Here is a 17,950-nt window from a genome sequence, read left to right as displayed (position 1 = left end):
GGAATATTTTTAGTTTGTAATACTCTTATATATGAGTGGACAAATATGCTTTATGCAAATGTTTGTTTATTATCATTAATGACAAATATTCTCATGACTATTAAACATAACAACCTCTGAACATTAAAAATATCCGTCTCAATTCAACCTGGAACCTCTCTCATACAATACAGTGTGTGTGTGTGTGTGTGTGTGTGTGTGTGTGTGTGTGTGTGTGTGTGTGTGTGTGTGTGTGTGTGTGTGTGTGTGTGTGTGTGTGTGTGTGTGTGTGTGTGTGTGTGTGTGTGTGTGTGTGTGTTGGAGCTATGTGCAACTCAAGGCATATGCTCGAACGGGAGCTGCCTGGACGCTGTATCATGTTGCGCACTATCCGTGCTGAGTGTGCTGACTTCTCGTACAATGTCCCACTGTCTGGCTTCCTGCATCAAGTCAAGTGCTCGGCGCAGTTGTGGCGAAATGTCGCTCCTCTGTTTTCATTGAAACAGCTCCTTATATCCGTTAGCGCAGCTAGCTAGCACCAGATGCTAACAACAACAATACACGTAAGGTCTGTCTCTCGCTCGCTCGCGCCACACATACACACACCCTCCCGGTCCTCCCGATGGCCAGTCGGTGCCTGCCGGTGAGCGTGGAAGTGTGGTCTGCCGCAAGCGGACGGCAGGAGCGGGGCTGTCAGCATCAGTTTGTAGACGGTATTTTAAACTCGATGCGCTCTGAAACTACGTGGCGGCCGAGGACAAAAAGTACACATGCGTTAATCGCGTTATTAACGCGTTAACTTGACAGCCCTAATATAGAGTAGTGCAGTGATAAAGTATTTTTAAGAAGTAAGATGCTCATTGGTTCCCTCGACACACAGACACATCGGCCAATCACACGCTGACTCACAGACACATCAGCCAATCACAGGCTGACTCAGACACATCGGCCAATCACACGCTGACTCACAGACACATCGGCCAATCACACGCTGACTCACAAACACATCGGCCAATCACACGCTGACTCAGACACATCGGCCAATCACACGCTGAATCAGGGTTAGCTGTGTGTATCTAGTGTATTAATACACACTGTTCATACTGCTCTCAGGCTGCTGTGTGTATCTAGTGTATTAATACACACTGTTCATACTGCTCTCAGGCTGCTGTGTGTATCTAGTGTATTAATACACACTGTGCATACTGCTCTCAGGCTGCTGTGTGTATCTAGTGTATTAATACACACTGTTCATACTGCTCTCAGGCTGCAGTGTGTATCTAGTGTATTAATACACACTGTTCATACTGCTCACAGGCTGCTGTGTATATCTAGTGTATTCATACACACTGTTCATACTGCTCTCAGGCTGCTGTGTGTATCTAGTGTATTAATACACACTGTTCATACTGCTCTCAGGCTGCTGTGTGTATCTAGTGTATTAATACACACTGTGCATACTGCTCTCAGGCTGCTGTGTGTATCTAGTGTATTAATACACACTGTTCATACTGCTCTCAGGCTGCTGTGTGTATCTAGTGTATTAATACACACTGTTCATACTGCTCTCAGGCTGCTGTGTGTATCTAGTGTATTAATACACACTGTTCATACTGCTCTCAGGCTGCTGTGTGTATCTAGTGTATTAATACACACTGTTCATACTGATCACAGGCTGCTGTGTGTATCTAGTGTATTAATACACACTGTTCATACTGCTCACAGGCTGCTGTGTGTATCTAGTGTATTAATACACACTGTTCATACTGCTCTCAGGCTGCTGTGTGTATCTAGTGTATTAATACACACTGTTCATACTGCTCTCAGGCTGCTGTGTGTATCTAGTGTATTAATACACACTGTGCATACTGCTCACAGGCTGCTGTGTGTATCTAGTGTATTAATACACACTGTTCATACTGCTCACAGGCTGCTGTGTGTATCTAGTGTATTAATACACACTGTTCATACTGCTCTCAGGCTGCTGTGTGTATCTAGTGTATTAATACACACTGTTCATACTGCTCACAGGCTGCTGTGTGTATCTAGTGTATTAATACACACTGCTCATACTGCTCTCAGGCTGCTGTGTGTATCTAGTGTATTAATACACACTGTTCATACTGCCCACAGGCTGCTGTGTATATCTAGTGTATTAATACACACTGCTCATACTGCTCTCAGGCTGCTGTGTGTATCTAGTGTATTAATACACACTGTTCATACTGCTCTCAGGCTGCTGTGTGTATCTAGTGTATTAATACACACTGCTCATACTGCTCTCAGGCTGCTGTGTATATCTAGTGTATTAATACACACTGCTCATACTGCTCACAGACTGCTGTGTGTATCTAGTGTATTAATACACACTGCTCATACTGCTCTCAGGCTGCTGTGTGTATCTAGTGTATTAATACACACTGTTCATACTGCTCTCAGGCTGCTGTGTGTATCTAGTGTATTAATACACACTGCTCATACTGCTCTCAGGCTGCTGTGTATATCTAGTGTATTAATACACACTGCTCATACTGCTCACAGACTGCTGTGTGTATCTAGTGTATTAATACACACTGCTCATACTGCTCTCAGGCTGCTGTGTGTATCTAGTGTATTAATACACACTGCTCATACTGCTCTCATGCTGCTGTGTGTATCTAGTGTATTAATACACACTGTTCATACTGCTCTCAGGCTGCTGTGTGTATCTAGTGTATTAATACACACTGTTCATACTGCTCTCAGGCTGCTGTGTGTATCTAGTGTATTAATACACACTGCTCATACTGCTCTCAGGCTGCTGTGTGTATCTAGTGTATTAATACACACTGCTCATACTGCTCTCAGGCTGCTGTGTGTATCTAGTGTATTAATACACACTGCTCATACTGCTCTCAGGCTGCTGTGTGTATCTAGTGTATTAATACACACTGTTCATACTGCTCTCAGGCTGCTGTGTGTATCTAGTGTATAATACACACTGTTCATACTGCTCTCAGGCTGCTGTGTGTATCTAGTGTATTAATACACACTGTTCATACTGCTCTCAGGCTGCTGTGTGTATCTAGTGTATTAATACACACTGCTCATACTGCTCTCAGGCTGCTGTGTGTATCTAGTGTATTAATACACACTGCTCATACTGCTCTCATGCTGCTGTGTGTATCTAGTGTATTAATACACACTGTTCATACTGCTCTCAGGCTGCTGTGTATATCTAGTGTATTAATACACACTGTTCATACTGCTCTCAGGCTGCTGTGTGTATCTAGTGTATTAATACACACTGCTCATACTGCTCTCAGGCTGCTGTGTGTATCTAGTGTATTAATACACACTGTTCATACTGCTCTCAGGCTGCTGTGTGTATCTAGTGTATTAATACACACTGTTCATACTGCTCTCAGGCTGCTGTGTATATCTAGTGTATTAATACACACAGTTCATACTGCTCTCAGGCTGCTGTGTGTATCTAGTGTATTCATACACACTGTTCATACTGCTCTCAGGCTGCTGTGTATATCTAGTGTATTAATACACACTGTTCATACTGCTCTCAGGCTGCTGTGTGTATCTAGTGTATTAATACACACTGCTCATACTGCTCTCAGGCTGCTGTGTGTATCTAGTGTATTAATACACACTGTTCATACTGCTCACAGGCTGCTGTGTGTATCTAGTGTATTAATACACACTGTTCATACTGCTCTCAGGCTGCTGTGTATCTAGTGTATTAATACACACTGCTCATACTGCTCTCAGGCTGCTGTGTGTATCTAGTGTATTAATACACACTGCTCATACTGCTCTCAGGCTGCTGTGTGTATCTAGTGTATTAATACACAATGTTCATACTGCTCACAGGCTGCTGTGTGTATCTAGTGTATTAATACACACTGTTCATACTGCTCACAGGCTGCTGTGTGTATCTAGTGTATTAATACACACTGTTCATACTGCTCTCAGGCTGCTGTGTGTATCTAGTGTATTAATACACACTGTTCATACTGCTCTCAGGCTGCTGTGTGTATCTAGTGTATTAATACACACTGTGCATACTGCTCTCAGGCTGCTGTGTGTATCTAGTGTATTAATACACACTGTTCATACTGCTCTCAGGCTGCTGTGTGTATCTAGTGTATTAATACACACTGTTCATACTGCTCTCAGGCTGCTGTGTGTATCTAGTGTATTAATACACACTGTGCATACTGCTCTCAGGCTGCTGTGTGTATCTAGTGTATTAATACACACTGTTCATACTGCTCTCAGGCTGCTGTGTGTATCTAGTGTATTAATACACACTGTGCATACTGCTCTCAGGCTGCTGTGTGTATCTAGTGTATTAATACACACTGTTCATACTGCTCTCAGGCTGCTGTGTGTATCTAGTGTATTAATACACACTGTTCATACTGCTCTCAGGCTGCTGTGTATATCTAGTGTATTAATACACACTGTTCATACTGCTCTCAGGCTGCTGTGTATATCTAGTGTATTAATACACACTGTTCATACTGCTCTCAGGCTGCTGTGTATATCTAGTGTATTAATACACACTGTTCATACTGCTCTCAGGCTGCTGTGTGTATCTAGTGTATTAATACACACTGTTCATACTGCTCTCAGGCTGCTGTGTATATCTAGTGTATTAATACACACTGTTCATGCTGCTCTCAGGCTGCTGTGTATATCTAGTGTATTAATACACACTGTTCATGCTGCTCTCAGGCTGCTGTGTGTATCTAGTGTATTAATACACACTGTTCATACTGCTCTCAGGCTGCTGTGTGTATCTAGTGTATTAATACACACTGTTCATACTGCTCTCAGGCTGTTATTGTGTACATTACTTGTCACTTTACTGCTTGTTGCTCCTGGTTAGAAGCTAAACTGCATTTCGTTGTCTCCTGTAATCTTTGCAATATCAATAAAGTTGAATCTAATCTAGAGCAGGAACAAATGTATTTACTGAGTACATATCTATGAAGGTAGATATGGTGCAAAATGCGAGAGTGTGTAAAACCTGATGTGAGCACTTGCAGAAAAAAAATCTGAGCTTGTGTGTGCATACATTTACACTTGTATAAAAATATCCACGTAACTGTGAACCAAAGTTGAAGTCACAGAAGAACAAAAAAGTGTTGTAGCTTGTAGAAAAAAATGAACTTAGTGATGAAATGTTCACTTGCAGAAAAATACATATTTTTTAAATATATTTTCCATTACAATTGCAACTTGGTTATTACAACCTCTCAAATCAGTCATTACAACTTGACAAATCTGCTCTGTGGCAGAATAAATCGACAAATCTGCGGCCTTGACTTTTGCTACACTTCTTGCGATAAATGTGTCGCAAAAGTAATTTTCACCTGTAGATGTGGGGGGAGGGAGGGGGGTTGGAGCAAAGGGGCGGAGCTATCAGAAGGACGAGGCTCGGGTGACTGGAGACTGCGGGTCTAACGGCCCGTCCACACTACAGCGTCTGCAGCGTCTGCAGCGTCGACAGCTTCAATCTGCCCATTCACTTTGAATGGGGTGACGTCACGTTGCCGCTTTTTTTCGCCGAACTGAATTGTGGGTAGCAGAGCGGTCCGTCTCAGGCGACTCAGGCGACAGAAGTTGAACATTGTTCAACTTCTGACGCCGGAGTAGCCAGCGCCAGCCAATCAAATCCCGTTTCGGAAAATCTGACAGATCAAGCCGTAGCCAATCAAACCGCGTCTAAGCTGGGAGAGATATCCCGCCGTTCATTTCTATATTTCAAAAAAAGATGGAGGAGAAACTAATTATCGCCGTAGCAATCACCCGGTTTTGTATGAGCAGACCCTCTTCACCTACCGGGATACAAACCGGAGGAACCAGGCATGGAGGGAGGTGGCAGAGACAGTGGGTGAAACTGGTAGGTTTTCGCCTGTTTGGGGAGTTTATATATATATATATATATTGCTCCCATAAAATCCCCGGGGTTTTTTGCTTTGTATGTCGGGGGCGGGACATTCATGTGATTGGTTGTTGGTCGCGGTGCTTGAATAAAATCCCCAAACTTCAGACACACCCAGCTCCAAGCTTTTTTTGGAGCTGTAGTGTGGACGGGCCGTAACGGTTCGTGTCGCTACCAGTCCGCTGACATGGCGCATCAATCAACGGTAAGTTTTGCCCATTACTTGCCCAGTATTACTTTGAATATTATTATTGTGATTGAGGATTACTTCCGCTTTGAAGACCACCGTTTTATATCGTGCAGTTTAGCGGCAAAATAACGTCAGTCAGCCAGCTAACGCTAGCTTTGTTGAGTTTATGCTAGCTAAACAAGTAGTGGTTGTAGTCTACAGCAGTAATTAATATATTATAGCCTACTGCTTTGGCACTAACGGTTGATAACCGTTTATGAAAATAAAACCAATTGAACTGTACTGAAATAATGACAAGTTTTATAATTGTCTTGGGCTCCTGCTGTTTTTAAAGCCTTTGGAAATTATCCACGCTATTTTCTATTTAGCTAACGTCGAAGGAGTGTATGTGAAATCAACCTCACAATAAGATGTGTGTATATTACAATTATTAATGTCATATTTCAAGATGATTACTTAGATATTACAATATGGTTGGTTGAGCTGGAGTTCATTATCGAGCTTACACGTTAACGTCACAGTCATCTGAAGAACGAACCCAAACCTTGTTGTTTTTATTAATTGCATTACCAAATGGGTATCAAATAAACAGTAAGCATTGGTAACACAATTTCCAAAGTTACAGTAAAATAAAAAGGCCCCTGACTCGGACAATACACAATCCAACATGTTCAACAGAAGAGAATCAGTTATATTGTTTGTACACATGGTTCTTTACATATATATATATATATATATATATATATATATATCTGTTTGTTTAAGGTGTCCAGGTGATGCAGACAGGCTGGACCAGAGAGTGAGAGACAGAACTGGACTCCTCACAGCAGTGAACTTCAGCACAGGTACAAAGACTCTTTTTTCATACTGTACAAATAATCAAGAAAGATATTGGTTTAAATGAATGAAGTATTGACTTGAATACACTGATATACATTCCATTAAACAATACTAAATACTAGATCACCTACACATCAGTTAAGTTGAGGGTTTTTTCCATGCCAAAAGTTACATTTAGATATTTAGCAATATGACTTTGTCAGCTTTCTAATTTAATGTATTGAAGGCAAAGATATTTAACACATAGTGAGATCTGCTGCTATTTATCTCTCAATATTGTCTGTAAAAAACGTGGTAAAAGTGATTCTTTCAGTGAGACAACAGAGCAAGCTTCTACAGCTGCACTACGTTTTGTAACAGTTCAATATTATTTTGATAATAACATATATTTCAATGTTGATGAACTTCATACTGTTCATTCATAATCTGATTGTCTTTGTAGCTCATTGTTGAAATAAAAAAAAAACATTACAATTACAAAATAATGATATCTACAGCCCCTAAACACACAAACACACCGCTTTCATAAATAACACACTTGTTCTGCAATAATATGTTTTGTGTTTCCTGTCATTTTTGTTAGGAAAGGACATGCCTGAAAGACACGACATGTTCTCCTTCTCTGAGGGTCAAGAAGAACATCCAAGAGGAACATTAAAAGCTGATGTTATGAGATGTTAAGACCAGTACAGGACATTCACTAAGAAACTACTTTTATTGTGAAAACAAAGATCTGCACACCGAATATTTTTGTAGTCTATCAGGACCATCATTTGTTTGTGACGCTGCCTGCACCTCAGAGAAGGGGTGGTTATAGTCAGGCTTATAAAGTGTGGCGAAAAACATAGTCAGCTGATCGAAAGCACCTATTTCCACATCTACACTCCATCAGCTGATTATTTCTATTTGCCTCACTTTATGAGCTTCACAACATGTACCTTGTTTTGCAACGTCACAAATAAATGGGGCCAATCTTCAGTCAGATGTGAATGTGTAATCTAACACTTTCAGTAAGAATAATGGACAAAAGGAGAGCAAATACAAATACAATTTATTGAAATGTGAACCAAAAGTTAATCAAATGTTTTAAATAAAAAGCACATATGGACAGACGGTGTAAACCTATTAAATGTATAAGTAAACACATGTAGTCAAATAAAGTGACAGACTAGGCCTGTGCAGTTGGTATCAGCTGTGCCCAGCATGGGCTCCTCCATCAGGCCCGGTCCTCCTCCATCAGGCCTGGTCCTCCTCCATCAGGACTGGTCCTCCTCCATCAGGACTGGTCCTCCTCGCTGAGGAAAGACCCTCAGTCCTCCTCGCTGAGGAAAGACCCTCAGTCCTCTCCAAACCAACAGACAGGACGTCCATCACACGGAGGTTTCTCCCTGAAGTCTCTGCAGCTCTCTGGACACCATGCTGTCTCAATCCGTCCACACTGAATATGAGAGGGGGAAAATGAAAATAATAAATGCTTTAATAATAATAATAATAATAATGCCTTTTATTTATATAGCGCTTTTCACAACTCAAAGACGCTTTACAGTATGAGGGAGGGTAGACAAACAAGGACAGGCAAACAAGTAAGTAAAAAATAAAAAGGCAGTCAAGAGGAAGTTGATTGAGAGAGGGGGGGGGGGCTTATGGGTAGACAGAGTTGAAAAGATGTGTTTTGAGGCGGGACTGAAAGACTGTGAGGGTCTCAGAGTCACGGAGATCTTGGGGGAGGGAATTCCAGAGCCTTGGAGCTGCCACTGAGAAGGCTCTGTCCCCAAAGCTGCAGAGTGTGGATGTGGGAATGGATAGGAGTCCGGCTGCGGTGGATCTTTGGGACCGTGGAGGTTGATAAGGAGTGAGAAGGTTTGTGAGATAAGGGGGGGGCAGATGGTGGAGGGCTTTGTAGGTGAGGACCAGAATTTTGTAGTTGATGCGATGGGAGACAGGAAGCCAGTGGAGGTCTTTGAGGACTGGGGTGATGTGATGCCATGATTTGGTATGCGTGAGGAGACGTGCAGCTGCATTTTGAACCCGTTGGAGTCTGTTGAGGGATGTAGTGCTGATGCCGTAAAGAAGTGAGTTGCAGTAGTTGAGGCGGGAGGAAATGAAGGCATGGATTAGTCGCTCGGCTGCGGGGCGGGTGAGAGAGGGTAGGATTTTTGCAATATTGCAGAGGTGGAAAAAGGAGGTTTTGACTGTTTGGCGGATGTGAGGTTCGAGGGAGAGGGTGGGGTCAAAGATTACGCCAAGGTTGCGTGCCTGATTGGAGGGGGAAACAATGGAGCCATCGATGGTGAGAGTTATGTTAGTGACCTTGCTGAGGGTGGATTTGGAGCCGATTAGGAGGAGTTCTGTTTTGTTGCTGTTCAGTTTGAGGAGGTTATGTTGCATCCAAGTTTTAATAGCTGTCAGACAGGAATCGATGTGGGTAAGGGGGGGGTCATGGAGGGATTTGGTGCTGAGGTAGATCTGAGTGTCATCAGCATAGCAGTGGAAGTCCAGGTTGAAGTGGCGGAGTATCTGACCGAGGGGGAGGATGTTAATGATGAAGAGGAGGGGGCCAAGTACTGATTCTTGAGGAACGCCTTGGGTGACTGAAGCTGTGGCAGAGGAATGGTTTGGGAGGGAGATGAAGTGGGATCGTTCAGTGAGGTAGGACTGGAGCCATCTGAGTGCAATACCTTCAATACCAATGTCCCTGAGTCGGGTGAGCAGGATGTTGTGGCTCACGGTATCGAAGGCTGCACTCAGGTCGAGGAGGATGAGAATATTGAGGGAACCAGTGTCAGCAGAGGTGAGGAGGTCATTGAGGACTTTGACGAGTGCAGTTTCTGTACTGTGGTGAGGACGAAATCCAGACTGAAGGGGTTCATAAAGCTGGTTGGTTTGGAGATGGCAGTGAATTTGTTTGGCTACAATGCGTTCAAGAGTTTTTGAGAGGAATGGTAGGTTGGAGATAGGGCGGTAATTAGTGAGGGAGGAGGGATCAAGACTAGGTTTTTTGAGGATTGGAGTAACGGCAGCAGGTTTGAAGGCAGAGGGGACGGTTCCATGGGACAGCGAGGAGTTGAAAAGGTTAGCAAGATAGGGGCAGAGGACGGGGAGGCGGGACTTCAGGAGAGGAGTGGGTAGAGGGTCAAGGGAGCAGGTTGTGGGATTTGAGGAACCGATCAGATGGAGTATTTCAAGTGGGGTCACCAGGTTGAACTGGGAGAGGCGGCGCTGGGGAGGAGTCAGGAGGTCGAGGGAGATGGGGGGAGAAATGGTAGTGGTGGAGGTTGGGGGAGATGCTTGTATGTCAGATGGAGCTGAGAAGGAGTGGTTAATGGCGTTAATTTTGTCTGCGAAAAACTGGAGGAATGAGCTGCAAGTAGCGGAAGTAGAAGTAGGGAGGTTATCAGCACGGGGTTTGAAAAGCTTGTTAACTGTGGAGAAGAGGGTCCTGGGGTTACGGGAGGGGTCAATGAAGATGTTGGAGAGGTAGGCAGATTTAGCGGCAATAAGAGCATCTTTGTATGCATTGAGATGGATTTTGTAGCTTATGTAATGGACTGTGAGGGATGATTTCTTTGAAAGACGTTCAAGTTGGCGGCCTCGCTGCTTCATTTTACGCAGTGCGGGTGTGAACCAGGGTGAGGAGGTCTTGAAAGTAACAGTTTTATTTTTGAGGGGGGCTAAAGTGTTGAGGGAGGTGAGTAGGGTGGAGTTGAGGTGGTTGAGCAGATCATCAGGTGAGCTGAGGGTTGCGTCCAGGGGGAGATTAGATGATAGCAGTTCGGAGAAATGGTTATGGTCAATGGAGTGTAGATTACGGAAGGTGATGTTTCTGGGTGGGCAGGGGTTTCGGGTGGGGGGGACAATGGTGAATTGTATGAGTTTGTGGTCAGAGAGGGGAAATGGGCAAGGGTGGAGGTCAATCACTGGGAGGTTGGTAGAGCAGACGAGATCAAGAATGTGTCCTTTGTCATGGGTGGGGAAGGTGACATGTTGGGTGATAGAGAAATTGTCCAGTAGGGTTGTGAATTCGGATGCCAGCTTGCAGGTGGGTGAGTCAATGTGAATGTTGAGGTCACCAAGTAGTAACAGACGTTAAGAGAGGGATGAGGCAAGTGTGAGGAATTCAGTGAAATCGGAGAGGAAGGAGGGATGAGGTTTAGGAGGCCGGTAGATGAGGATGACTGTCAGTGAGGGAGGGGCTTTGAAGGCAATGAATTCAAAGGATGATACTGAGGGGAGGGTTAGTTCTGTGATCTGGATGTTCTGATTGTGGATTACAGCAAGGCCACCACCACGGCGGGAGGGGCGGGGTTTAGTGATGTATTTAAAGCCAGGGGGGGATGTTTGGTTGAGGGAGAAGAAGTCATCGGGCTGTTGCCAGGTTTCGGTGAGCAGAAGGAAATCAAGGGATTTTTCCAAGATTAGTTCATGGAGGATGAGGGCTTTCTTGTTGAGTGATCGGATGTTAAGGAGGGCAATGTTAGTTGACTGGGAGGGGCGTGGTGTGGTCACAGACTGAAGAGGTAAGAGGTTGTCCAGGTTGACAGTGCGGGGAGGAATGTGAGATGGGGGGGAGGAGCGGCGAGGAGGTGGAAGGAAGTGTGTTATTATCAGTTGTTGGTGGTTGAGGGCGGTGGAATCCACTCTAGGTATTTGGGCCAGCTCTGAGCAGAGGGCGGTGGAATCCACTCTAGGTATTTGGGCCAGCTCTGAGCAGAGGGCAGTGGGATCCACTCCAGGTATTTGGGCCAGCTCTGAGCAGAGGGCAGTGGGATCCACTCCAGGTATTTGGGCCAGCTCTGAGCAGAGGGCAGTGGAATCCACTCCAGGTATTTGGGCCAGCTCTGAGCAGAGGGCAGTGGAATCCACTCCAGGTATTTGGGCCAGCTCTGAGCAGAGGGCAGTGGAATCCACTCCAGGTATTTGGGCCAGCTCTGAGCAGAGGGCAGTGGAATCCACTCCAGATATTTGGGCCAGCTCTGAGCAGAGGGCAGTGGGATCCACTCCAGGTATTTGGGCCAGCTCTGAGCAGAGGGCAGTGGGATCCACTCCAGGTATTTGGGCCAGCTCTGAGCAGAGGGCGGTGGAATCCACTCTAGGTATTTGGGCCAGCTCTGAGCAGAGGGCAGTGGGATCCACTCCAGGTATTTGGGCCAGCTCTGAGCAGAGGGCAGTGGAATCCACTCCAGGTATTTGGGCCAGCTCTGAGCAGAGGGCAGTGGAATCCACTCCAGATATTTGGGCCAGCTCTGAGCAGAGGGCAGTGGAATCCACTCCAGGTATTTGGGCCAGCTCTGAGCAGAGGGCAGTGGAATCCACTCCAGATATTTGGGCCAGCTCTGAGCAGAGGGCAGTGGGATCCACTCCAGGTATTTGGGCCAGCTCTGAGCAGAGGGCAGTGGAATCCACTCCAGGTATTTGGGCCAGCTCTGAGCAGAGGGCAGTGGAATCCACTCCAGATATTTGGGCCAGCTCTGAGCAGAGGGCAGTGGGATCCACTCCAGGTATTTGGGCCAGCTCTGAGCAGAGGGCAGTGGGATCCACTCCAGGTATTTGGGCCAGCTCTGAGCAGAGGGCGGTGGGATCCACTCCAGGTATTTGGGCCAGCTCTGAGCAGAGGGCAGTAGAATCCACTCCAGGTAATTGGGCCAGCTCTGAGCAGAGGGCGGTGGGATCCACTCCAGGTATTTGGGCCAGCTCTGAGCAGAGGGCAGTAGAATCCACTCCAGGTAATTGGGCCAGCTCTGAGTAGAGGGCGGTGGGATCCACTCCAGGTATTTGGGCCAGCTCTGAGCAGAGGGCAGTAGAATCCACTCCAGGTATTTGGGCCAGCTCTGAGCAGAGGGCGGTGGGATCCACTCCAGGTATTTGGGCCAGCTCTGAGCAGAGGGCGGTGGGATCCACTCCAGGTATTTGGGCCAGCTCTGAGCAGAGGGCAGTAGAATCCACTCCAGGTAATTGGGCCAGCTCTGAGCAGAGGGCGGTGGGATCCACTCCAGGTATTTGGGCCAGCTCTGAGCAGAGGGCAGTAGAATCCACTCCAGGTATTTGGGCCAGCTCTGAGCAGAGGGCGGTGGGATCCACTCCAGGTATTTGGGCCAGCTCTGAGCAGAGGGCGGTGGGATCCACTCCAGGTATTTGGGCCAGCTCTGAGCAGAGGGCAGTAGAATCCACTCCAGGTATTTGGGCCAGCTCTGAGCAGAGGGCAGAAGAATCCACTCCAGGTAATTGGGCCAGCTCTGAGCAGAGAGCGGTGGGATCCACTCCAGGAATTTTGACCAGCTCTGAGAAGAGGGCAGTGGAATCCACTCCAGGTTTTCGGTACAGCTGGGATTGTAACGGACCAGTGGTGGGTGTATAATATGGAGTAATAAGTGCGCTCAGATGACATGACAGTTGTGGGACATGGCGGTTAGTCGACCAGATAGATGTTATGGATGATTTTCCGGACCCTTTAGACAATAAGAAACATAAAGTTGACTGTTGAGTTGCTCCGTTTTTTTAGATTGTCAATACTATTACTGTATAACTAATATCTCAGGTTAAGAGGCACATTCAAATAAAGATTGGTCTTTAAATACATGTTGTCTTTTGAATTGTTTGTCTAAAGTCAAGGATCTAGAACTGGTACTTAGTTTTAATGATACAGTCTGGTTATTATGCTGTTTCAAATCAAATCAAGTTTTATTTATATCGCACATTTATAAAGGATGTTTGGTGGAGCCAAAGAGCTGAACATATAATAAAATTAGCCTACAGTAGAGACACTTTACAGCAAATACAACAGCACAGATTGTTCAGAATATCAGTATGAGAAAAACGACACCCTCTGTCCTTAGACCCTCTGTCCTTAGACCCTCTGTCCTCAGACCCTCTGTCCTCAGACCCTCTGTCCTTAGACCCTCTGTCCTTAGACCCTCTATCCTCTGACCCTCTGTCCTTAGACCCTCTATCCTCAGACCCTCTGTCCTTAGACCCTCTGTCCTTAGACCCTCTGTCCTCAGACCCTCTGTCCTTAGACCCTCTATCCTCAGACCCTCTGTCCTTAGACCCTCTGTCCTTAGACCCTCTGTCCTCTGACCCTCTATCCTCAGACCCTCTGTCCTTAGACCCTCTGTCCTTAGACCCTCACATCGTACAAGGAAAAACTTCCAGAGAAAACCCACAGTTGAAAGGGAACATGGGAGAAACCTCAGGGAGAGCAACAGAGGAGGGATCCCTCTCCCAGGACGGACAGACGTGCAATAGATGCCGTGTGTAAATCCAAGAGATAATACATGTTACAGCATATAGACAGAATGTTAGGAAATGCATGTGTCTGTAATAAGAAGATGAATCCACGAGGATGTCAGCTACAATCCTGTGGAAGCCATCAGGGAAGCAGCATGACGAGACCCAAGGCAGGACCGCAGAGACAGGTTCAGCCACGACCCGAAGTCCACGACCTAATCCAGAACTCAGGATAGAGGATCCAAGACACAGGACTACAGCAAGAGGATCAGCCTCGACTCCGGATCCCGGCGTAGATATAGATACAAAACAAGAAGAAAGATTTGGCTGGGTTAATCGGAACAAGAGAATACACAGACACAGACAGAGAGGGGAAAGGTCATTGGATAAAAGTTATTCTTGATAACCCTCTAGAAAGATCTCATGAACTTCCCCACTCAATCTATCAAGACCCGAGCAGTTCTATTAGAAGTCCAAGGTAAAGGCACAGGCCGGCGCATACCGCTCATGGAATCCCTCACCATATGAACTCTCACCCCTCAAGTGTACAAGTGAAGAGACACCATGTGTCAGCTCCTTTTAGAATAGTATTTCTTCTCTTCTCAGAGAAGTTTGGAGGAGGCATCACAGGTAAGAGCACTAACTAGCTACCATCACATGTACCTTAGCTTGACTTAAATGTATTAAACATATAGTTCAGTGATGGCAAAATATAAATAACTAATGTCATGCAAACATATTAATATTTGCTTGATTCCAGAGTTGAATTTAGCACAATTTCATACAAACGTTAAGGGATTTTAAGATTCTGAAGTCTTCGTTCTAAATAGAAAATAGCGTGGATAATTTCCAAAGGCTTTAAAAACAGCAGGAGCCCAAGACAATTATAAAACTTGTCATTATTTCAGTACAGTTCAATTGGTTTTATTTTCATAAACGGTTATCAACCGTTAGTGCCAAAGCAGTAGGCTATAATATATTAATTACTGCTGTAGACTACAACCACTTCTTTTTTAGCTAGCATAAACTCAACAAAGCTAGCGTTAGCTGGCTGACTGACGTTATTTTGCCGCTAAACTGCACGATATAAAACGGTGGTCTTCAAAGCGGATTTAATCCTCAATCACAATAATAATATTCAAAGTAATACTGGGCAAGTAATGGGCAAAACTTACCGTTGATTGATGCGCCATGTCAGCGGACTGGTAGCGACACGAACCGTTAGCCCCGCAGTCTCCAATCACCCGAGCCTCGTCCTTCTGATAGCTCCGCCCCTTCGCTCCAACCCCCCTCCCTCCCAAGCCCCCAGGAAGTGCGCCGGAGTCTGATGAGAATATTCGTGCTGGTCAAACGGCGGTACTACACTTCCTTTTGGTTGCTGGGCCCGGAAACACTTTTTCCCATTGACTTACATGGGGAAAGAGTGGTCTGTAACTCGTTGGATAATTGTTTTTAAACTAAATAAACAACCCAGTGTGAACACTTGTATAGCCCTTATTAAAAACATTCGTTCCTCAAGTTGTAAAAATGTGCTAATAACGTTATTCTGAGAGTTATTTCCCTCTGCATTATGAACGCGCATCTAACCCACGGGACCGCGCCGCCCGGCACGTTCACGTTACGTGTTCAGCACTACATGCGTTTCTCTTTACCCATGGATGCACAATAACAACGGACCATATCGCCTTACTGCCACGGAGCTGTAATAATGGATATTGCACATGTTTGCTGTAATTCATCATTTGTAAAATATTATACTACATGGGCTGTATGATTAAATCTTGTACCGTAAATGTTGTATTAAATAAAGTTAATATTACCGACGTAGATTAACGTTCCTGTAGCTTCTTATTGCACTTGCAATTGTTTTAGTTACTTGTGGGCTAACATGAATAATCACAGTTACTATCCTTTTACTCCATCACATTTCAAAAAGAAATAGGCTATTGTTATTTTAACTCCACCACAGTAATCCATCATCAGCTTCACTTTTTAGATCAAGTTTTAACTCACAATTGATCATAACAGGCTTCAACATATACATTTTTATATATTACCAAGTGGTTTCATGTACAACCCACACAAGTATCATGCTACATGCTCTGTTGCTTGGATATCACTAGATCCTGATGTCAGCGTGATAAAAAAGTACATAACGATTGATGTGTAACTTAGCATAATTTACTAGCTAGCCGCTAGCTGCTAACTGCCGCCTCGTTAATATAAATCCAGTACCATGCTGTCATGAACGCGCGGTGCTGTTACGTGTACGCAATTTCACGTGCTTAATGTGAACGAGCCTTTTGGGCGGCGTGGTTAAAGTTGCGCATGCGCTATGAGTGCACATACGGGTACTTCTCAGGCATGCTGGGTAATCTGTGACGTTTCGCTCTCTCAAAAGTTGGGCCATTTTGTCATCATGCGCCATTGAGCAACTCTCATAGGAATGAATGAGGCCCCGCCTCCCACGCTGTATCCAGTTCTTATTATACATCCATGCCCCCCCCCCCCCCACATCTACAGGTGAAAATTACTTTTGCGACACATTTATCGCAAGAAGTGTAGCAAAAGTCAAGGCCGCAGATTCGTCGATGTATTCTGCCACAGAGCAGATTTGTCAAGTTGTAATGACTGATTTGAGAGGTTGTAATAATCAAGTTGCAATTGTAATGGAAAATATATTTTAAAAATATGTATTTTTCTGCAAGTGAACATTTCATCACTAAGTTCATTTTTTTCTACAAGCTACAACACTTTTTTGTTCTTCTATGACTTCAACTTTGGTTCACAGTTACGTGGATATTTTATACAAGTGTAAATGTATGCACACACAAGCTCAGATTTTTTTTCTGCAAGTGCTCACATCAGGTTTTACACGCTCTCGCATTTTGCACCATATCTACCTTCATAATATCTGACATTAACGATTAAACACATGTGTGCATTCTTTATAAATGCAAACCGAGTCAAGCCGACTCCGAGCTGTCCGACTTCAGGCGAGCCTTTTGAAACCTGCCCCGCTGCAATCGGCTATTCTCTTCTACTTTGGAGGCGAGCCGCAGCTCATCTCAAACAAGCCTAGGATATATATATATATATATATATATATATATATACAGTATTAAACAGTATTACAGTATTTAAACAGATAGTATTCCAGCAGTATTTAAACAGATAGTATTACAGTATTTAAACAGTATTACAGTATGTAAACAGTATTACAGTATTACTGCAGTATTGGTTTAAAACAGCTGATGCTAACTGTTAGCAGTTAGCTCCGGAGTTTTGGTACCGGATAATTCCCGGATTTTGCCGGTATTTCGCCGGCGGATCGTCGGTCTTTGATCTGCTTTATATGATGTTATTGAGTCTTACCGCTCAAGCAGGTCCATCGCTGCTCCGGATCAAGATCCTCTTTATTCTGACTTAATTACTGTATTGTTTTTACTTTGTTTCTCTGCGGCTCCTCATGAGGCTCAACTCAAACAAAGCTCAGTGCGCATGTGCAGAGAGACTGGATGGAAGTGGAGAAAGGACAATGTTAACGGAAGGCGTTTCGCACTTGTATTACAAGTATTACTACTTGTACGTATTTCTACTCAACATATGAAATACTTTAGTGTAGAAGTATTTCTACTTGTAAGTATTTTGGACTGAAAATATGAAATAGAGAACCTTGACCCTTGAAATAATTTTATATATGTATGTTAGAAATTAATAAGACCAACTTCAACTGTGTCACACCTGTTGAGCTTTTATTTTGAAAGTACATA

General features: G+C 44.5%; 1 protein-coding gene across 1 annotated transcript in view; it reads right to left on the bottom strand.

Moving 5' to 3' along the window:
* Positions 1-17,712, bottom strand: part of LOC117559882 (eukaryotic translation initiation factor 4E type 2-like) — a gene marked incomplete at its 3' end in the record, with an annotated part of 31,756 nt that extends 14,044 nt beyond the window's left edge. The window contains exon 1 of the mRNA XM_034236604.1: positions 17,553-17,712. Within this exon, the coding sequence (XP_034092495.1) occupies positions 17,553-17,569 (17 nt within the window). The remainder of the gene's footprint in view (positions 1-17,552) is intronic.
* Between the last annotated feature and the right edge of the window lie 238 nt (positions 17,713-17,950).

Source organism: Gymnodraco acuticeps, unplaced genomic scaffold, assembly GCF_902827175.1.
Source record: "Gymnodraco acuticeps unplaced genomic scaffold, fGymAcu1.1, whole genome shotgun sequence".
Taxonomy (NCBI): Eukaryota; Metazoa; Chordata; class Actinopteri; order Perciformes; family Bathydraconidae; genus Gymnodraco; species Gymnodraco acuticeps.
Note: the sequence above shows the minus strand (reverse complement) of the source record. Positions and strands in the feature narration are given on the sequence as shown.